The sequence below is a fragment of the Brienomyrus brachyistius genome, chromosome 3 (genome assembly GCF_023856365.1).
Source record: "Brienomyrus brachyistius isolate T26 chromosome 3, BBRACH_0.4, whole genome shotgun sequence".
Taxonomy (NCBI): domain Eukaryota; kingdom Metazoa; phylum Chordata; class Actinopteri; order Osteoglossiformes; family Mormyridae; genus Brienomyrus; species Brienomyrus brachyistius.
The window spans coordinates 23010029-23032683 of record NC_064535.1 but is presented as its reverse complement, the minus strand read 5'-3'; the positions used below and the strand labels follow the sequence as shown (position 1 = coordinate 23032683).

The window sequence follows — 22655 nt, the reverse complement described above, 5'->3', positions numbered from 1 at the left end:
CGTTGTTCAGACGTCGGCAAATACGAAAATATTGTCTCCGTTGTCGAGACAACCTTTGCCTGAGACTACACGCCAAAATAGTCCCGCGGAACAAAGCAGTGTGGAGTACTAATTGTAAAACTAATCTTATGGTGTTGCGAATCACATACAGACATTTGCCATTGTACCATTTGAGCTGGCAATCAAATATTAGAATGTATTTGTGGTAGATGTGCTAAAAATTTAGAGAGTCAGTCGTCAAATATACCATTCAGTTTCATCTATTTAGCACTGCAAAATAGCAGTCCACAAAGTGAACACTGACAAGGAAAAACTCTCGGAGGGATGAAGAAAGAATTAGAAGCCTAACTTCCTCTGTCCAGAAGAGTAATCACTTTAATGGTGAATGTTAAGCAACCAAAACATTCAATTTATAAAAGTAGCATTTTCCATAATAAATGTGCGAGTCAAATCAATTTCAAATTGCGAGTGAAAATCTGAAACCATTTGACGGCGCGTGGTAATCCCAACCTATAGGTTTCGACTCCACATTTAGCACACTGTACGATTTTTGATATGATTACATATGCTGGAAATTTTAGTTACAAAATATTATACACTGTATTGGTCTGTTGCCCTACTAACCAAAATAGAGCGAGCACAGTTTTATTGGTTCGCTGCTGCATCACATGACACTCTGACTCTCATAGCACGTGCAACAGTTTAACTGGTTCTTGTCGTCACATCCGTTCACTAGAAACGTCACACCCGGAATTAGAATGTCATATTAAGGGAGCTGCTCGAATTTGTAATAGGAAAAAAAGCTTTATGAGTTGGAAATTACACGCTGTCTCATTTCTGAAATGCCCCGCTATTGCGCCGTGAAACTATGTAAAAATCGTGGAGGGGTCCTTTCGAAAGACAACAAGAAAATTAGTTTCTACCCGTAAGTTTTCCGCCGACTGGGCAAGTTGCATTGCAGGAGAAATGTGTATAGTCTTAGCTAGCTGTATTTTGTAGTCCGTCGCTACCTGACAGGCGAATGTTTAAAGTCTATGACTACTAACACTTACTCATTATCGTTAACTTTATTATTGAGCTAGGTATTAGCTAGCCGATATTCTGAATCTTGATGGAGAGTCCTCCATCAAGTGAATCTTAGTGGTGAATCTTAACAGCCTAATACTGAAAATTAGTTTTGTTAGCGAAAAAAAGCACCGATTTCTTGTGTTGGAGTTAGTTGTTTCAGGCTTTTATACTCATAGATGAATATCGATTTATGGATGCGTGATTTATTCCTGTTTGACTAAGACCGTTATTTCCTGCAAAGGTTTCCTTTGCGGGACGAAGCTCGTCTCCAGAAATGGGTTGATAATATGAAACGAGAGCAATGGACCCCAAGCCGACATCAGTACTTGTGCAGTGACCATTTCACCGAGGACTCGTTCGACCTTCGATGGGGGATTCGCTACCTGAAGAATACCGCTGTGCCTACTATCTTCCCTTTCATTTATGACGATGAAACGTCTCCTATTCAGGTACTTGAAAGTATCTGTCATTTGGATGGTATTTGGGAAATTGACTAATAACCTGTACTGTATGTAAATGTGATAACTTGTGTGTCGTTTAAAGTCATAATGACAAAAAGAAGTAAATTAGGTCTGATTAGCATAAAATGGTCTGTCACCAGATAGTTGGTGATGTCTAGTTATGGAACTGCGTGGGGGAAGTGAACTCAATTTCTATTCACTTTTTATAGGATGAGCTGAAAAGGTTGCAAAGTAAAAAGAATTCAAAGCCCAAACCAAAGACATCTGACATAAATGGGAAACTCCTGGAACCCTCCTCACCCACAAAGAAGAGAGCCCTGATCTTGAAAAGAGAGATACCCAAGGAGGAGAGTGGGGTGGGAGAGGGTTTGGAATCTAACCCTGGGGGTGACGAACCCCCATTTCCCACAGTTTTATTCCTGAGGGACTTGGACTCGGAAGGACCTGGCTCAGGCGAGGTGCTTCATCTACAAGCTCTGCCTCTGGGGCACAGTGAGGAAACTACGGAGCAGCCCGGGGATGAGAGAACGCTTATAGTCTCTGGTGTGAACCAGCTCGATGAAGATCGCCAGTGTCCTAGGTTGGCTACGCAGGACAGGCTACGGGCAGCCATAAGTCAGGCGATTAGGTCTCTCCCCCTGAGCCTTCCAGGTGAGCACCCCGTAGCTGGCACTGGGGATCAGGAGAGGGAGCCCTCGAGCACGGAGTACAATTTGCTGGATGAGCACTCCTACTCACGGCAGGACACTGACAAGGAGCAGCTGTGGAACAAGATAGCTGGCCTCCACGTGAAAATCATGGAGCTGGAGAAGAGAGAGGAGGAAACGGTGGTCAAAATGAACACTTTGGAGAACCTGATTGCACATCTGAGGAAAGAAAGTATTGTTTGTGAAGAAAAGCAGAAGGCACTGGAGGACTATTTCACATCTGTATTTCTTTAAGGACCCTTTGACCTCCCTTGGCTTGCTGCTATTAATCAGTGAGTTTAATCTGTAGGAAGGAAAGTCTTTTTACTCTTTCTACATGCTCACTCACACGTTTTCCTTATGAACATCCATGCAGCGCAAAAAACTTTGGCAGACGCTGAAATGGAGACGAATCAAAGCGGGCTGTGGTACATGGAGGCCAGTGTGTCTGAAAGACAGGAGTGGCACTCTTCCCGTGTGTGAGGCCGGAGTTGTGAGCACACACCAGCTCACAAAAGTGACAGGGACGAGTAGTGCAGAAGTGTCAGGTGACTTAAACAGCTCCCACAATGTGTTCTGCAACAACATCTGCAGTTATACTTGATATTTTGGTGGAAACCATTAAATTGCTTTGCTTACTTTCTGGTATTTCATTTCCTTTCCTTAATGACGCAGCTGCTTTGTGTGGGTCTGGGTGAGCATCTGTGTGGCTGATCTGTCCTAGTGTGCCTGGTTTCCTCGGTTACCTTAGGTTGACGAACCCATGTTTGTGTGGAGGGTAAGCTGGCTTCGAGCAGCCAGCTGGGCAGCTGAAGGAGATGGATGAGGCAGCAGATCGTAGGGGGTGGAGGTGGCGGCGTTCATGGGTGTGGATACTTGAGTTTCTCCACCACTGATTAGTTTATTTTGCTGCCTTCCTTTCCTTTTTGATGTGCCCTTACCTCACCACTTCTCACTATATATGCATCTATGTATGTATGGGTGTGTCTTACTTCCTCTGTGGACGAACAAGCAGAACTGATCAAATATGTGAAATGTGCCAGTGATGGATATAGGTTTTTAAATCCTTACCGTGTTTGAGGATAGATGGCAGTACAGTCTTATCCAGTGGCACCCGGCAGGTGCCAAAAACAGAATTTTTGCTGGTTAACTGAGTAATACTATTATGAGCAAATTCAGTAAAAACCTCACTCATACAACATATAAGATCCTTGGTAGGCATACAGGAAAACGTGTTTAGATGTATTTAGATGCAGTACTCATGCTATGAGACAGATAATTCAGTGGTAACACCTTACTTGACAGGGCACAAATAATATAGTATAGTATTACTTAGTTATTAGTTAAATACTGATCTTATGTTAATTAATCAATGATTTGCGATGCATGTTTTGTCTGAAGCAGTCATCATATTTGTTACTGTATCTGTTAATCCTGCAAACTTTGAATTACTGAAAGAGCAAGTGATGAATAACACGAGTGAAATACCGATCTCATGTTTGTTCATCATTAATGAATCATGACACATCTTTTATCTGAAGTAGCAAATATATTTGTTCATGATTTATTCATAATCTGTACTTCAGGAGTAACTGAGTAATTACTATTTTTGCCCCATCAAATAAAGTGTTACCAGTACAGTAAAATGAAATTTATAGCACAATGCCAATCCAGATGCCCAAAGAGGTCCTGTCACAGAATAACAGTACAGCAGTGGTATGCAAATAATGTATTGTACTATTAAACTTGTATAAATTTGGTTCTGAGGACTAGCGCTCTTGGAGAAGATTTTTTTTAAGTCTACCAGCAGGGGGTGCTGCTGCTTTCAGCTTCTCCTTTAACGATTAGATTTGGGTTTTATTCCAAACCATTCTGCTATGCTAATATATATATATTTTAGTGATATATATTATAAATATCAAAGATGTATTAATGATAGATTTGTATCTTTCAAGGTCAGTGTGAGTTGAAGGTTGCACCTTATGCTTCCTTGCGTTTGTGGTATTTAAGTCCTTAACAGTCATGCCACCTGCTGGCCCATATACAGGCATACACAGGGCGGGGCAGCTGATGAATGAACACCAGGTGTGGCTCAGGCGCACAGCGTCACGCAAGCGCCCCTCTTCCGCAGATTAATCATGACCAGCGCTTGTTCTGGAGAGTTACAGTGTCGCAGGGTTTTGGGAAAACACATCCGTCTGAAGCCGGTTTCCCGGGAAACTGCTGACACATGCAGGACGGCTGAACACGCCAGACTGGATAGCACAAGGACACGGGTACAGGTAGGTGTACGTGACCCACCGAGCTGCTGTGGTACGCTCAGCCAACTGCTCTGACTCCCTCTTTCCTGTTACATCCATCAACAAATTATTTATTCACTATTATTCACTGTTGACTATTCATGCCTGTCGTTTTGTGGGTTCAAATCTCTCCCCCACTGTGTTTGAGAGGTTCTATGCCCCGCCCCCCCAGTTCATCTGGATATGGAAGTTTCCTCCTGTAGTCCAAAAATTTTGCCCATATTGTTATGTGTGTGTGTTTGTGTGTGTGTTTTTGTGTGTGTGCCTGTCTTCCCATTCAGGGTGATCCCCAGCGTTGTACCTGTGACCTCGAATAAGATAAGTAGGTGAAGGATGGATCTACTTAATCCCCAGGGAATTTATGCAGGTAAGGTTACAGAAACACTCCTGTAAGAGGCGCTGTCTGTCACACCAGGATATAGTTTGCACACAGCTCTGTTGATCAAAGTCCCAAAAGCATCCGAGTCAGCAGGAGCAGAGCAGGAGAGACGTGCCAGCGGTGCAGGCACAGCAGCGCGGACATCATTCCCGCTGGGACCCACCGACGCTCCTGACACCTTCCACTCCCTTCCCGTCTGGCCCCCTTTTTCTTAATGGAGATTCTGCATCAGCCTGCGCTGATCCCTCTGGTGGATTTTTGCTGCTGAGAGCACATCGGCTTTTCGTTATTACCTCCATGCAAAAGAAAGCTGGATTTGGTCCAGCGATTTGATACCTGGTCCCTGTCCGGAGTCAGGGGAACTTTGGCAGTGATTAAAAAAAAAAAAAAAAAAAAAACACAAATCGCTGACCAGCACTGCTGTGTCCTCTTTAACTTTGAAACATAGGCGATACCGGACCGTGTAATGTTACCTGCAACCGGATCCTCAGAACCTGCACACCGCATCGTTCATAGGAGACACTACATCTTTGATTATAGCTTTCCATGGTCCTGCAGCGTTGAGGCTTCTGGGACATAAGCTACCCCCAGTCAAAGACGCGGACGGTGGAACATACCCATCCAAGCAGATAGCATGATATTCAGATACAGCTTCCTCAAATTACTATTTACGGAAAGACAATCTTCTTCACATCTCCTACGGGCACAGGACAAAGATCGGGTCCTTTCATTGATGGACAGTGTTGCCACTTTATGTATCATCTCCATCAACAAAACCGATGGATTACATGTTTTGCTCTTTGACAGCTAACTTTCTCCTAAGGATGGGTATATTTTTTACTCTTTAAAACCATCTGCTATGTTCACAATTACATAGATGTATTTTTCTCAGACACACTATTACAGAAGGACTAAAAAAGGTGATTGGAACCACCAAGAATCACTCCACCACGCAGGGACCAAAACCGAAAGACGAGAGAATGATCGCCAGCCTTCCTGTCACAGGAGAGTCAGGAGTCTGATTATGAAGATTGTGGAGGTCTTGGCGGAGTTTGTGGGCCGGGCGAGGATTTGAAGCGAACTCTGCAGCTCCCATGATACACCGGCATGCCAGTACCAAGGTCTTGAACTGGAAATGAGCTCTAGCTCACAGGCATTTATAGAGGAACCGGGCGGAATGAGATAGAGGGTTAATACATAAATGCAGCATTGTTCTGGAGGAGCTGCAGAATTGCATGCTGGGAGTTTGGCCACTCTCAGAAATACAGCTCGACAATTACTCTTATTTTTACAGACCTCCTTCATACTCGCCTTGGCAGGCCTGCATTTCAGTTACTCTTCCAGTAATTTGTGGAAATAAATTGTCTGTTAATTTCCTGATTAACTCTGCTGGTAGGGCTCCTTCACCGTATAAAACGGTTTCTCTGTTAGACTGACTGCAGAAAACAATGAAAGCCTCACAGAAAGACCCCCCACCTCACCCCACCTCCATAACAATCTAACGACCCAAAGCAGCTGATGAAATAAAACATTGAAATGCTGATTTAGCTGCACTCGATCACGCACAAAACTGAGGGTTACAATTCCACAGAAATAATATTCTCATTCTCCTGCGTATCCGTGATTGCCCACAAAGGACATAAAACAGGTCACCAGATACCAAAATATGGAGACATCATTGTTTATAACCATAAGTAAGAACCATGAACTCTGTTTAGAGAATAATACCTTAATATCAAAAGTCCATTTTTGCATTGCATTTGATTGATTTTCATTTTGCCAGATCTCGTGAGTAAATTTCATTAAGTTAAGTTTTAGGTAAACATATAAAAGACAACCAAATAAAATGGTTGAACTGCATTACTATTAGGTTTGGGTTAACAGGCAAACGGAAAAGTAGGCATTTTAAGGTCTGGTTTAAGGATCTTTGTTCTGCTGAAATACAAACTGCTGAGAAAATGCATACTGGTGTCAACTGTTGCCACAATGAGTGTATATTCATAGAGATTTGTGAATAAGTTCCTTTAGGCCCCTAAAGTGAGACTGGCTCATAAAGAGAAGTGCGTGCGTGTGCGTGCGTGCAGCGAGGTTACTGCACCACAGCCGTGGGAAATGGCAGAGGCGCAAAGAACACAGGGCAGCGCGGACACTTCCTGTCCAACAAGGATTAAATCCCATACGGACGCCACAAATGTAAGGGTAGATTAATGAGCATCGCATAAATTTCCGTTTCTTTGCAAACCTAGTTTACGGTTCACAAATCATGTACATCACCTGGCTAATCTGGAACAACATGAGGAGAGGATTTCTCCCCGTGAAAAATGACTCGACGTATCTGGGTTAAATCTCCAGGGACAAGGGCCTTCCCTCGTCCCTCTGTTTTTATTTTTTGCAGTGGAGTTCGTCTGCTCTTATTGAACACCCCCCCCCCCACACACACACACACACACACACACCTCCCCATATATAATATATTATATATAACCCTACATCCAAGATTAGCTGCATCATTTCAAACACCTTACCTCTGCGTAAAACGTCCAATCGGTTCATAATGTACAAGCAGTGCCCGGGTAAAGAACGTCCGCCTAACGGACACGTACTTAGGAACGCATTGCCATATTATACTAAACGTTCCGGTTAAGCACAATGGTTCTCGATAACGAACGCAGGCGATACTTTGCGACGCTTATGGTTTCTGCGGTTCGTCGGCACGAGGTAGTTTATAATTATTGCTATATTATTTATTTATTTATTTACCAGCTTCCTTGCACATTCAACGTAAAGACAGAGGTAGGGAACGGATCTCGTTCGTAAGCTGGGGACTGCCCGTACCTGGGAAAAAAATGCGGTGTGTAATATGAGATAGTGGATGGAAGATCATAACTCAGATTGCAGTGGAGGAAGTGCCCTTGTGCCCTAAGGTACATTGGAAGGATAACCCTTGGAGGTATGAGCTAGGGGACCGTGCTATTCACTGAGCCCATATCATAATTGATGATATTATGACATTATTATCGATATGGCCAGAAATATCATTTCAAGTTAAAGAATTCCGCCTGACAAGCAGCGGTGTGTGGGTGGCTCGCAAATGTCACACCGATCATTCGTACGTCCTGGCTCTTGTCTCAAAGCGGATCCCGCCAGTGCCAGGTCTTCTTCTGCCAAAACTGGCTTGGATCAGAGTGCTGCCGGTTTAGCTCTTTTTCTTACAGAAACTTTTATTGTGTTTAAATAGCCAGATAGTTCTAATTCAATTTACTTTACTGACCACCATTCCCAGCATGGACGGCCGAAAACGCTTTGCACATGCAAATATACAAACAGAGTCAGCATAAGCGATTCTAGGCGTTATTTAGAGTACTTTGGCCACTCAATTTTTTTTTTACATCCACTTAGCGATTTGTCACGTATTTTCATACACACTTCGCGCAAATTATTACAGAATTGTCACCCGTCGCGTAGGCTTATATTACAGGATCGTAGCGTATTGAAAAACTGAAAAAATAAAATAATGTGAACCAATACGGGACGGGGGTGGGTGTGGGATCCCCTATTTCTTCAGACTGAGAGTGGCAACCCTACAGGGGGCTGAGGCACCCTAAGAATCAAATCCTAGAAACGCCGCCGTAACGTCCCCCAACCCCCCACCCCACCCCACCCCCACCCGTGCCCAGTTGGTTCTCAGCATTTTATGTTCCAACCCCGTAAGATCCTGTAATATACACTACGGATAGCAACTCTATAGGCAGGTAGGTAAGTGATGTGATGTTCAGTTCTGATCCAGTGTGATCTGTTGCAGCTGGCTGTTGGCCGTCCCGGCTACCGCTTGTTGTCATTATGAGGTAGGCTAGGGAATCACAGAGAGGCTCAGACAGGCTCAGTGTCATAGACCAGAGACATCAGGATGCCCCGGAAAGCGGAGTGGAAGAGAGGCAAACCAAGGAATTAATATAGTGACACTTGAGCTCTTCAAACACGAAGACAGAATACGTGTACCGAAGCAACAACATTTCATTAATTACAGAAGACTATAATGCACTCTGGCTTCAAGCACGACTGTCTTCTTAAACGGGCTCCATTCTTTATTTTTCCGGAAATATTAAATGAAATTTTACCTGGTCGCCTGTCCTTTCTGCACTAGCGCATTGAGTGTGAAAGATGTACCGCGTACAGTAAGACACCCTCCAGAACCGCTCTGCATGCAAGGATTTGATAAAAGAATCCAAATGCGATTCTAAGTTTGTTGTTGTTTTTTATTACGAATACGTACGCTATTTCTACAAGAAATCCTGGGATAGTCATTGGATAGAATATTTCTTATAACCCGCGTGTATTGGGTTTTGCATAATTTTCAAACGCGGTTTAATGGTGGAATATTTTATTATATTCCACCTATATGAGGATTTATTGTAACCCCACGAAGCGTCCAGGACACCTCTCATGCTTTTTGTGACAATAAAAAGTGAGGTGCACCTCTGTCACGTGAGGAAGCACCACGCCTGGCTCAGCTCGACCCTTTCGGTAGCAGTAAGGCAGGAGTCATCCAGACCGAATGGGATCGCGGATTTTACGGCCAAATGTTGCTTTATGGCACGTCCCGTGAATGCTCGGAGCTGGATTTGTAGGTAAAACAGGCAGACCTCTTCTATCTTCCTTCCCCCCCGAGGCTGTGCGTTGAGGATGTGGAAGTATGTTTGCTCCGGGACAGAAGAGAATTTAATCTGCCATAGTCCGACCATGAAGATCCATCCGGTCATCTGCAGCAGCACGGGCGACCAGAGAGGCTGCAAAAGTCGGGACTGCGAGACCGACCAGGAAAACCCTCACAGTGCTCAGTCATCGGGGGAAATTACAAGGGTTAGTGGGAGCAGCCCTACAGCCGGAGGGAAGAAAGTGTGCGCCGGAGCCGCGCAAGGTAACCCCGCCGGCGTCTCACTGTCCGTACGTCTCACGTATCACCCTCGGAACGAACGAACGATATTAACGGGATGCATCACATTATGCTTACATTTTACTTTTTCCAATATTATATAGGCTTTAGGAAAAAAAGTCACAGGCGTTTCATTGAATTAATACTTGGTGTGCAGAATATTACAAAGTTGTGACAGGTAAACCATTTGACATAACGCTGAGGGGCGTGGTACCTAAAGCGTTTATCTTCCTTTTTTCTCAAAGGCATCACAGCCATGTTAAATACACACGCCAGTCATTCAAACACCTGCACTGAAACATACTTACATAATTATCAGAAACTTGGACGCGGCTATAATACCGCCGGACGTGGTTGCGCAATATGTTAACATTCAGGTGAAATAGACAATGTACATACTCTGTGTTAATTGCGCTGTGCTTTTCATAAAGTTAAACTCTGCTTGGTTTACCCATTTACGTTTCTAAAATGATGAGGCGATGATGCTGAATCAGCCGTGATGTCTGATGGTTTTGTTATATTATTTTCACCTTGAGTGAAGTATAAGGTACCGGACAAAGGATCAGTTTTGCTGTTTTAAACAAATGAAAATCGTTTCAGCAAATCTAGTCAAACAGGTGTTAATCATTTTCCCATCCTGCACATGCTACCTTAGTAATGCATTCTTTCCCATACCTTCCCATAAAATATATACCAAGCAGCACCCCACTGACGGCACCCGTGAGAGATTATCACGTTATAGGCTGTAATACACGTAAAGGTGCACAACGAGGTAATTTGATCCCGATTGCCTTTTAACCTGCGGGCGGATCGGCGCTCATATTAGATTAGAGACGCGGAATCCTGGGCTCAGTTACCGGTGTTTATTGCAGATGTGTCTCTGATTATGTTCATCCACCGCACGCCGCAGTGGAGACACAGCAGAGGGAAGCGAAGATGGGTCACGATGCCCGTAACGCGCACACATGCTTCCCGAAAGCGATTGCAATTTAAAAGGCCCATTCTGACAATCTGCTGAGTTTCACAATAACCTTGTCTTGGTGTCAGCGTGACCCAAATGCCAGCTCGCTGGCTGTCCGTATTCGATTACAATGTAAAAAGTAAGTATTAAGCCTGAAGGGCCTGGTTTGTGACACGGATGTTGAAGTCTGGACACCTATACTCTATAGTCTGCCTCTTAAGTACCTCTGCATTTGTAGCGCCAATATTCTACAAGGTAAACAGGGATAACGTTTTGTTTTTCTAGTATTTTCCAGATTTGCGAAAAATCTCTCTTGCACGGAAAGGCCCAGAAGACGTAAACAGTTTTTAAGTGTGTAGATGACGCGTCTTCACCCTGGTTCATGACGGGGGGGAAATGATCCATCAAAGAAAAAAAATCGTTAACACCTCAATGTGTGATGATATTCACACACCCTTATTTTAATAATTCCATGCCGCTCTGATACATTTTGCTGGGCAAAGGTTACGTTGTATTTCAATATGTGTGAGTAAACACGTTGGGGTTAAATCTTACACCATTGAGGCTTCGTACCTGTTATGTTACGTATACGTGTTAAGTAACATATAAAACGCAGCGTATGATTCCATTATACAAAGTTTTAAATATTCACCTGTACAGTGTATATACTCTTCTTTGCATCTCGCTACATGTCGGTAAACGATCTTAATGGGTCCGAGGAGACAACGATGTAAATAAGAATGATAAACTGGCTCATCTTTGAATGGCGAGGAGAAGATGAAGTAACGTTTGAGCAGCTGCCAGTAATATATTCTGCATCTTGTTCTCCCTGGTCTGATTTAAAATTATTGCCACTCTGAAAGTGTGTTCAAGACGTTAGCGAAAAGCAATGGTGATGAATGGCGTCGTATATGGAGTTAAAACACTTGCATCAAAATGGGAACTTCGGTCACTCCGGGGTTGTATAAAATCTCTTGGAAGTGTACGTTCGTGCTTTGACTCATTTCTTAAATCTGTTTCTCTATTGTGCTTCTACAGACTGCGAGCCCAGCAGCGGCAGTAACAACCCCTCAACTGGAACCAGTTATTACAGCTGCGTCAGTCAAATCACTTTTGGTAAGCGATCGATGTGCAGAATAAATGCTGGTTCTGTTAGTATAGTGTGCATCCGGTCCCATGAGTCACTGTCTTGCCATCTGCCGTCTTTACACACTGCATCTCACACGGTCTTCAAGGGTTTTATACGCGGTTCGTCGGCTGGAAACAGGCAGATGTTAGAGATCAGTACGAGTGCAGTCTGTGCAGCGCAGGCAAGACGAGTTAACGAATGGCCTCATGTTAACAAAACGAGGTGCAATAAAATTGTCGTAAAAGTTAGTTCAGCGGCACGTTCTGTTATTGCATGACGTTGAGTTAATTTTTTTGGGGAAATAAATGTGCGTGTCGTATAAAAATTGGCTACACACGAGAAAACAATGGTATTAATGCAAATTTAATTTGCATGTATTTTGTTGTTAATTTTCCGATCTAATTTTTCGCAATTAATTCAGTTGTCCACCCAATTTTCTTATGACCAGTGTGCATAAAGTGCAATGTCTGGTGCATGCTGGAGAGGGCGCGCATATATGCTTGAACTCACAGGTTCATATGACGTAGAAGCCGCTGTCTTAGAAAAGCATGTTTTTGGACAGTGGGACAGAGGGCACAGATAAAACTAAATAATGTAGGGAGCTCAACAAACATACAAATGGGGATAGATTCGAATCCACGGACTTTGGAAACGAGATGCTATTCTCATAGTTTAATTTGAACACATCCACGTCTGCAATAACCCGACTACCGCTGAGGCGTTGAAACTCCGTGTTCAGTAATATTCACGGCGATCAGATCTGAGCATTGAGGGACAGCTAATTTTGATTTGACTGCGGTGGATTTTCACCAGAGGCATTCAGCTTGAGACTGCCGGTGGGAAATCAATATGCTTTTATGATGCAGAGGCACGGCCATTAGCCGTCAAGTAAATCAATATTATGACGGTAAAATAATTTAAACATGGCCGTATTTAGATGCATCCGAGTTCTGGCATGAGCGACGTCAACGATAAAAATCACGAATCAGATCTTTGTCATGTTTTGACCCAGAGAACACGCATTAATGCATGTTGTTTTTTCCGTCCGAAGTCAAAACACTAACGGGGTCATTAGTCAGAAACAGCAATCTTGTTAGGGCAGCTATGCGATGATATGCTCATTGCTTATGACTGAGTAAGCCTGGTGCCAAGCATTTTCTGGGTAGACGTTATTTAAATAATTGTTTTAAACGAAAGAGATTCAGTACACTCTGAAATACTTTTTCAGTTACTTTTTTTGTTAAGATAACTTGTTTTCAGTTATATCCTTTCTTATTTCCGTGTGTTCTATAAATGCTTTTTCTTTATGATAAATTCTTGTTTATTGAAAGAGCACACGAAACTCAATTTATTAATTTATTGTACAGGAATATATGCACGTGAATACATTTTCTGATGATGTGAAAAATGATTTGTCAGTTTACATATTGGCGTTTCGTTGTTTCCTATTCAGCTGTATGGCTCTGCTGCCACCGTTTGGAGACATTAGGTATTGCAGAACTGTCCAAATTTAGGACATATCCCATTAAACGCTAGGAAACCTGGTATAAGCTATTTTGTGTGGCATAGCAAGAAATGCACTGCAATAACTCTTCGCTGGAATAAAGGTGTCATCTGTATAAATACCTTTCACTGGAATAAACAAACAAAACGAAACTCATTTCCAGTGCTTCCTCAATATCTGCTGAACAAACATTTACTCAGTATTTTCGCAGGATGTCATAAACACACGGAAGTTCAGAGTGGGGCTATCACTCTCTCTTAGGCAATTCATACAGGGGTCCGATGTAGCACAGCGTGGCATTACTACAGAAAGACCAAGCACTTCACTGCTACCGAGTGAGAAGCTGGAGGGCTTGTATAAAATGCTTACTGCATGCATTGGTGGCGATTTTGAGCGAGGCAAGGCGATGGCTGCTGGCACACTGGCACACGTTCTGCATTCCCATAAGGAAGATTCCTGCATAGAGGATGACGTGATAGTATTGCCACTGAGGCTGCCCCTTCACATCTGATCCAGGATCAGGCCCCGTGCTGTATAACTGTGGCAGACATTCTGTTAACCTAGGTCGAGTACCCAAGTCAGTACCCACAACCCCCTGTGTTGCAGGATTTGAGCCGGGGGGGCAGGTCGCCATCGGCATCTCTCGGTGGAAGAATGGAGCCCCTTTTGACGGCCTGTCGCTGCCCAGCCCCGATGCGGTGTTCTCGGAGGCCGACGCCTGCCCGCCCCAGGGGGGGCATTTCGACCCCGTGTCCTGCCCCGCATCCCTGTCCATCACCCCAGTGCCTTCCTACAGCAGCCAGGAAACGATCAGCGACTGCAGCACAGGTACGGAGTCAAGCTTCATTCTACACCATTAAAAAAACCGGGTCGATTCTAAGAGTGACCCATAGGGGGCGCTCAGCCCACAGTACAGTTGCCGCTTTCAATCTGGAGAAATACAGGACGCACCCCCATCCCCACCATGATAAAATTAGCCAGGTCCCCACAATTAAATTACGAAATGTGTATGAAACTCATGAAATATCAGCAAATAGATTTTGATTATTTCCGAATGATTTAAAGAGCATGTTAGTATGTTAATGTACAGTAAAAATGCTATATTAACGGTAGATGAGGATGAATGTCAGGAAAAATTGTGCAAACAGCTGTTCTGGTAGGTGGTGCTCGTAGCAGGGGGGCAGCTAATTCAGCACCTGGGAAGCAGCGCTTGGGGGCGTTACCTTGCTCAGGGTGCCTCAGTGGTGCCTTGCTGGTCAGGGATTTGAACCAGCAATCTTTCTATTATAAGTGCACTTTCCTAACCATTAGGTCCCACTGCCTTATATGCCTTTTTGTCCTGACGTGTAGAATATCAGTCAAAACAAACAAAAAGCACGTCTCCCTAAAGGAAACTCCTGCATTAGGTCTGATAGGATGAATAATACAGCCCCTCCCCCCCATATGAAACTCGTAGGCCCGGGACAAAGTTACTTTAATTGAGCCCCCATTAAGCACAGCCCCTCCCACCTGGGTCCTCTCCTGCCCCCTCCCACTTTGGAGTGGCTTTTCTTCAGCTTGATGGGCCCCCACAGTCCGAGCCCAGCTCTCCTTGGGATGCTACGATTGTCACTAAAATCTTTGCCCCCTCCCTCCTTCCTGCCTTGCATGCTGCCTGGCTCGACCTAGACATGCCAGACTCACGCAGGGGAACTGGGGAGGGTGCCTGACTCCCATTCCTCAGCAGCATGCCTAATCTATAGCCACGTGCGTTATCTCTCTTAAACAGTATATTTTTAGTATTCTACGTTTTTTTTGCTTCTCTAATTTCACCTGGTCCAGATCCCTTCATCACATTTCCTCCAATACTTCTCCTTATTTTTACCTGCTGCCGTACTACGATGCTATTGATCACGAGAGCAGTAACGTCAGTTATAACAGTAAACAAGTGGAATGTACTGTTTTAGCATGTCTATCATAATTATTACTGACAAGCGTATATAACTGAGCTGCTTCATAAAACAACCAAGCAAGCAAACCAGCAAAAGGGATAATGCTACTGCACATATATGAGCACCTGCTCTGGGAATGAATTAATTAAAACAGCGCTAATTTGTCGCCGTTGCTTAATCCCTGGGGCAAATTTAAAATGACCTTGTCAGTGGAGATGGAAGTTTTCAAACTCAAGAAGCTGGTCTGACTGGAACAGGGAGACGTACAGAACGTGGACAGGAGAGGCTCAGTTAAGATTTGCAGGTCTCTAAGGGCTTATTTTCATGCATAGTGCTTGTGTGTGTGTGTGTGCGTGTGTGTGTGTGTGTGTGTGTGTGTGTGCGCAGGATGAGCTTTGCCTTAACGAAAACTCTTCCCTCAGAGCCTCAGTGCTGCAAAGCTTCTAAATGTGCTCTTATGTCATTCCTTTGCTCTGCTGTGCTACTGACAGTGTATCCATCTCTGATTGGCTGCCCGCGATGACTGATTCCACATGCCGACGCTTGTGTGGCTCCCCCCCCCTCCCCCCCCCACTTCTCAACGCATAAGCGCCGCGCTCCTGTTTGCCTAGGAGAGTGGCGTCTCCAGCTTCGGGCTCCTGCCATCGCGCGGCTGTGCGTTAGCCGTGGTAAGCAGGCTCGAGGGAGGACGGACGTGAGCGGGCGAGCGAGCGGGCGAGCGAGCGGGCGAGCGAGCGAGCGAGGCGTGCCGGCGAGAGTCTCCGCGGCAGAGTGCGAGCGGCAGGGGATGATGTTGCGACGGCAGGGCGCCGCTGTCCCGCTGATCAGGCAGATCGCACTCGCTCCCGTGCCCTCCTCCTAATCGCTCCTCGCCTCGGCTGCGTGGATTTCTCGCTCTCCTGCGAGGAGGTCTGCTCTTTCTCCATCGCGCCCCGGTAAGTCCTGGCGTGTTTTTGCCCCAGCTCGGGGGCTGTCCCCCCCCCTCCTCATTTTGCTGCAGTATTCTCACTCTCGCAAACCCTCAGCCGCCTGTTTCCTGACCTTTGCTGTCTCGCGCTGGTGCCGGACTGTGGCACAGTGAGAGAGTCCCTTGTTTTTCGCTTTCCCCTTTTGAAAGGGTTTTCCTGAGTTATGCGTCATTCTCAAGGGTACGGGGGTCACAGAACCGCTGTGAGCGCAGCCACTGGGGTGCTGGTGTGCCCCACACCTCGCGAGTCCCACGTGTGAGCCAGTCGCCACCCCAGCTCTGTGACTTCAGGTCGGCTCTTAATCAATCTCTCCGTCTTACTGTCTCCTGCTCCGACCTTCCAGGTTTCCCTCCGTCCCCAGATGTTCCCTAGATCCCATTGCTTGTTGAATAATCAGATACTTATTTTAGTCTTCTGTCCTGATTTTTCTCCTAGTTCAAGTAAGACAGATAATCATCTATTTTAATGAAGGAAAGCTCAAGTTAAATAAACTGGTTTGATGGCAGCACGGGGAAAGTTGGTCTCCTGGCAGTTTCTCGGCGTTTGCGGAGGAAGTCCTGCTGCGTATGTTAGAGAGGTGGCAGCAGACGATCTGACAGTGAAGCAGCGTGGCGAATTTCAAATGGGAACGCTCCCGGTTTGCTGTTTGTGTGTAAGCATGTGAAGATGAACCAGCGTGTCTACGAGCAGAACACGGGGATCTGCCTGTCCCACCGGAGAGCCATGGCTGTACAGGGGGAGGATGGGCAAAAACAGCCTGTTTGTTTACATGTAAAACATGGAGACGTGGCAAGTTTACGGTCTCTGATGGACCGTCCGGGGCTTGTGTACAGCGGTCAGATTGTGGTCACGTTAGACGGGGTCAGTGCCAAGGGGAGGAGCATAATTGAGTATTACTAAACCATATGGATATCCTGTGTCATTCGTGGTTAGGTCCACGTGGAAGGACGTCTTGGTATCTGTTAGTGATCGATCAGGTAAAAAGAAACTACGACGGATTCCATGCTTCACGGCTCTCGCAGCAGAGGTATGTCATCCCCATGAAGTGCTCTGTAGGGTCTGTGGGGGCGGGAGTTAGCTCCGGTGAAATACATTAGCATGTGTTAGAAGCCTCGCAGAGGGGGCACTGAGCTCTGAGCTAGCCAGGTTGCATGCTGTGCGTTCCAGCCCAGTTCTTAAGTGGCACTTCCTTATCGAAACAACCTGTACGCTTGCTGTGTGCCATGGCATCGGTGAAACGGTCGCTGACAGGACACGGGAGAACATGAGTTTCTCCTCAAACATGAGTTTCTCCTCTGTAGCTGACAAATTTCAGCCAACCGGAGACTAGATACATTAGAATTCTGCAAGAAATTACCTATGTTTCATTGCTGGGTGCATTTTCAAACGACGCAGTGATCGGTTCATTCAGTATTTAATGCGAGTTAGTTATATTTAACTCTAGTGCACAGAAATCAGCACTGAGTTTTGGTAATTTTTTTGCCCTGTGATGCACTGACATCTCATCAAAGGTGTCCACTGCCTTATGTCCTGCTGTTTCTGGGATGAATGGATGCATGAACAGTTCTTGAAGCTGGATGGGTGGATGGATGATTATATTTTTTCACTGATGACCGTAACAGCTGTAATGAACCGGTATTAATCTAAAAATGCATGCTCTAATCATTAAGGTAAATCATTTTTGCCTCTCGTATGGTTCTGTCCACCCAGCCCACGGGCCTCCCCATTGAGCACCGCCCCCCTCCCAGGGCATTTCAGCACCTGTGAGGTTTTCGCCTATCTGTCATGTCTTGATTTGTTCCAAACTCCTAAGGGGAAGCGGCTAATCAGACTTCACTGTCCATTTCCTTAATAAACGAGAAACTAATTGTGAGCTGGGGGTCCTGGGAGTGACAGAAATAGGAAGCCATGAGGAACGCTGGGTTGGGTAGGTATGGAAGCATTTGTAATGACCTTCACAGCTGTGTTGGGATATATGTTACGGTTGTCCTGGGTTAGTCATAACACTTATTACAATGTTGAGTTTTTCCTGACATTGGCAGAAGAGTTGGGTTGACAGTCATATCCGTGCTTCATTAGCTTTCACACACTGGTAATGTTGGGTTAGCATTGACAGTCATATCCGTGCTTCATTAGCTTTCACACGCTGGTAATGTTGGGTTAGCATTGACAGTCATATCCGTGCTTCATTAGCTTTCACACAATGGTAATGTTGGGTTAGCATTGACAGTCATATCCGTGCTTCATTAGCTTTCACACAATGGTAATGTTGAGTTAGCATTGACAGTCATATCCGTGCTTCATTAGCTTTCACACGCTGGTAATGTTGGGTTAGCATTGACAGTCATAGTCGTGCTTCATTAGCTTTCACACACTGGTAATGTTGGGTTAGCATTGACAGTCATATCCGTGCTTCATTAGCTTTCACACACTGGTAATGTTGGGTTAGCATTGACAGTCATATCCGTGCTTCATTAGCTTTCACACAATGGTAATGTTGGGTTAGCATTGACAGTCATATCCGTGCTTCATTAGCTTTCACACAATGGTAATGTTGGGTTAACATTGACAGTCATATCCGTGCTTCATTAGCTTTCACACGCTGGTAATGTTGGGTTAGCATTGACAGTCATATCCGTGCTTCATTAGCTTTCACACGCTGGTAATGTTGGGTTAACATTGACAGTCATATCCGTGCTTCATTAGCTTTCACACGCTGGTAATGTTGGGTTAGCATTGACAGTCATATCCGTGTTTCATTAGCTTTCACACGCTGGTAATGTTGGGTTAGCATTGACAGTCATATCCGTGCTTCATTAGCTGTCACACACTGGTAATGTTGGGTTAGCATTGACAGTCATATCCATGCTTCATTAGCTTTCACACAATGGTAATGTTGGGTTAGCATTGACAGTCATAGTCGTGCTTCATTAGCTTTCACACAATGGTAATGTTGAGTTAGCATTGACAGTCATATCCGTGCTTCATTAGCTTTCACACGCTGGTAATGTTGAGTTAGCATTGACAGTCATATCCGTGCTTCATTAGCTTTCACACGCTGGTAATGTTGGGTTAGCATTGACAGTCATATCCGTGCTTCATTAGCTTTCACACAATGGTAATGTTGGGTTAGCATTGACAGTCATAGTCGTGCTTCATTAGCTGTCACATTTATGGTAATGCTTGCATTAGCTTTGACAGTCATAGCTGTTCATTAGCACTGTTTCGGTTTGCTAAGACAACGTTGAGTTATTACTGTGAACTGTGGAAGTACTGGGTTGGACTTGACATTCATGAAAAGTCTTTGGTTTGCCTTTAGTAATAGTGTGGGCATTCAAAACAGTATTTGCTGTTTTCACTTGACATTTGTAATAATGTTGGATTAACCCTGGCATAATATTGTTAGTGACATTTAGTGCTTACTTGTTTCTCACAGAGGAGAGCTGGACATGTGCAGCTTTACCTTCCAGCTGAGCACTTAAGCGCCGGATTGAAGCAAGTAATTCCATTATTGAACTAATTTAGCTCTTTCCCCCGGTACCCCGCAGGAGGGGTGGAAATTCTGCAAACACTGTGGGCTCTCCTGGTCCGGGATTGAACACCCTCGATTTAACCTCTGTCCGCTTCAGCAAATAGGAGTCGCTGCTGGGGATGAAACAATAGCACACTAAAAATACCGGCTCTCCGGGGCCAGGTCCACATTAGTCACACAGCGTCCCAATCATGCCTCTGTCGCTGATTCTTATTTCTCAAGGAGACCTTGAAGTGGCTTAATGGTTTGCATGGCGACACCTACACTGGCTCCTCCCCACAATCCCGAAGCTCGCATTTATGTGAATTAATGGCCCGTAGTATTGTAGCTGTATTTGTAGCAATCTGTGCCCTGTGAGGGACTGACATCCCATCCGGCGTGTCCCCTGCCTTGTGGGAAAACTTCCAGGCTCAACATGACCTGAGAATGGTTAAGTGGTTACGGAAGATGGATGAAAGGATGTTGCTTGCATCCCGGTTACTCAAAAGCCAGCCTATAATTATACCTGTTAATGCATTTGGGATATTTTACAGTGGAATGTCAGGTACCTTGTTCAAGGGTAACACAGCAGGATTCTTGTCGGCACCCTTGTGAAACCTGCCTTCCTTCTGATTGTGGGTGTGCATCATTACACAGTTAAAGACCTTCCTGGTTTTGGTTGTGATCTGATCTGATCACGAGAAATCATTGGGCAGCCTGTGGACAGATTCTGTACTAAGATTTCAGTACATTCCAGACGCTTAAACCCAGAACCAAAATCGTCGTGCAGATCAATATGTTCAGGTTCTCATTTTTCACGTGGGATCCCACAGTATACGAAGTATTAGTAGTGGTAAAAAAAACTGGAAATCTGTTTTAGGCCACGTGATCATTTTTTTTCTGGCTTATTATTCATTTAAGAAATGGTATCAAGTTTGTTTTCATTTGAATGTTTGGCCCATTTATCACGTTGAGCTTATCGTCTAGAGGTTTCATGAAATTCACGTTTACCGCGGGCTCGGGAAATCCCAGGGAAATGAAAGAAAATGTATTAATGATTGTAAAGTTCTAAAATCAGCACCTTTGTGCCCTGGGAAGGATGATGCATAAGGAGGAAGCCAGGCGTAAGTGCTGGCAAAGTGCTGGGGCGGCACAAAGGGCCTCATCAGCAGGACCTACGCTTTAGCACGGCTGCGGGCTGGACGTCTGCAGGACCACACATCAATTAAAGTGACTGATGTTGCCGTGAGTATTTAAATTGATGGGTGGGAAGAGTGTGAGCGGAGTGCCTCTGTGTTCGGGGCTTTCCAAATGGCCTTTGGTGAACATTATTTAGTCATTTAACAAAAGCTCCTGACCTGCAGCGAACACTTTTATGCATTTATGCAACCAGCCGTTCATGTGCTTTGCTCACTGGTACAATGGCCAGGTCCAGCCTCAAATTCAGTCCTTTAACAATCATGATATGCATTTCGGTGAACTTGACTCCCCCCCCCCCCCCCCCGTTGTGGTCAAAGAATCTGACATACATTTGATTTTTGGAATGTTTACATTTTATTCGTGTATCTAATGCATTTATCTAAAGTGACTTACAGTACAAAGAAGGAGTAAGATTCATGCATGCGCCCTGGGATTTGAACCCAAAACCTCTGGGTTGTTAGCACAGTGCTCTACTTGTTGAGGTGCAGGAGAACCATTTTATGAAAGGAATGCCCTGCTTTCAGGTTCAGCCTCTTGGACCCTTGCAGCTCGTGGACGGAGGAACATCGCTGCTTATTCAGACCTTGGGAAACTTAATATTGGGAAGCAGAAATGCAAACGGAAGAAGCCAAGCATTAAACGGATCGAGGGACCTTGGAGCTCTCTGTAGGCAACTAAATAATTAATCGGGATTTGAGTAGAACAATAGACACGGTGGTTGCCTTTTTTAAAACTTTTTTTTTTTCAAGGCTGTTTACACCCTAAGGAGCTGATTCTATCAAGCTGGGCAGGTGAGTGGTTTATTAAAACACTAGAGTTCTGTGACCCAAGTTTGTGACCCAGAAGTTTGCAGTTTTTTTTTTTTTTTTTTTTTTAAGAGAAACTATTGACTTATTTGAAAAAGTTGGTGACGGATGGTAGTTTGGGTTTTTGAAGCTTGTGTTTTTACATTGCAGTAAAATAATGTAGACCTCGGACAGGAGGATAGTCTGCATCTAGAAATGCAGACCCCCCCAGGATCGAGTACAATACAGGCCAGTGGAACCAGGACTAGCATCAGAGGAGACGTTTAACCTGAAGTCCTGGCTCTCCGTAGTGACTGTGGCTTCTTTTGCAGCAGTCATCGGGAGAGCGGAGGTGTTGACCTCCGCTGTGTGCGTCCCGGCCAAAGCTGAATTGAGGTCTATTAAAAGCTCTGGGCCACCTCTTCTTGAATAATTGCTCAGCCCATCACGGTGTGCTGTGCTCATTCTCAGTGAGTCGAGCCGTTCCCCAAAAACAGCAGGAAGCGTCACGAAATGGACAGATGCTGCAAACCCGATCTGTCAGTGCCATAAAATGTGACCTATATTTTATTAATCTGTGGTAAACCTTGCCGTCTCCATGTATTCCAGTATATCCACCCTACTTTTAGGAATCCTGAAAAGATTTCGATGCAGTGGAGGAACTTTTGTGATTATATATGAGATTTGATATTTCTATTTGGGTAAAAAAGCTAAGATTAAGATGGAACTGGGTGTAGTTAAAGCGCAGTATGTCAGTGCATGTTGTCATTTGTTTCTCAGACCCTGCTGTATCCAGGATAGATTTTATCTCTTGCACTGCACATTGATTCCAAGTGCTT

The 22655-nt window shown here is 44.8% G+C and overlaps 2 protein-coding genes across 8 annotated transcripts in view; both read left to right on the top strand.

The window, feature by feature from the left end:
* The first annotated feature begins 49 nt into the window (after positions 1–49).
* On the top strand, positions 50–4375 carry LOC125739024 (THAP domain-containing protein 5-like). Of its 5 annotated transcripts, XR_007397014.1 has the most exons (5): positions 50–925; positions 1310–1517; positions 1739–2180; positions 2592–2763; positions 4263–4373. XR_007397014.1 is itself a non-coding variant. In XM_049008659.1 (4 exons), the coding sequence occupies exons 1-4, from the start codon at positions 843–845 to the stop codon at positions 4349–4351; spliced, it is 822 nt and encodes a 273-aa protein (XP_048864616.1). In that variant the 5' UTR covers positions 50–842; the 3' UTR covers positions 4352–4375. The 5 variants fall into 5 exon arrangements, 4 of the variants coding, with proteins under 4 accessions (XP_048864616.1, XP_048864615.1, XP_048864614.1 ...); XM_049008659.1 differs by lacking the exon at positions 2592–2763 and having other exon boundaries at positions 4263–4375; XM_049008658.1 differs by lacking the exon at positions 4263–4373 and having other exon boundaries at positions 51–925; positions 2592–2853.
* A 1-nt stretch (position 4376) lies between these two features.
* Positions 4377–22655, top strand: part of LOC125739023 (anoctamin-4-like) — a 39759-nt gene continuing 21480 nt past the window's right edge. The window contains exons 1-5 of one of the 3 annotated variants that reach the window (XM_049008653.1): positions 4377–4497; positions 4797–4882; positions 9564–9812; positions 11827–11904; positions 14028–14249. In XM_049008653.1, coding sequence (XP_048864610.1) covers positions 4849–4882; positions 9564–9812; positions 11827–11904; positions 14028–14249 — 583 coding nt within the window. In that variant the 5' untranslated portion in view covers positions 4377–4497; positions 4797–4848. Of the gene's footprint in view, positions 4498–4796; positions 4883–9563; positions 9813–11826; positions 11905–14027; positions 14250–15941; positions 16288–17234; positions 17348–22655 lie in introns of those variants that run through there. The other 2 variants (XM_049008655.1, XM_049008654.1) reach the window with 2 other exon arrangements.

Coding starts and splice junctions, on each gene's coding strand:
- LOC125739024 (XM_049008657.1), top strand. CDS start 843: ATGCCCCGCTATTGCGCCGTGAAACTATGTAAAAATCGTGGAGGGGTC. Junction 926..1,309: donor AAGAAAATTAGTTTCTACCC/GTAAGTTTTCCG, acceptor TTTCCTGCAAAG/GTTTCCTTTGCGGGACGAAG. Junction 1,518..1,738: donor ATGAAACGTCTCCTATTCAG/GTACTTGAAAGT, acceptor CACTTTTTATAG/GATGAGCTGAAAAGGTTGCA.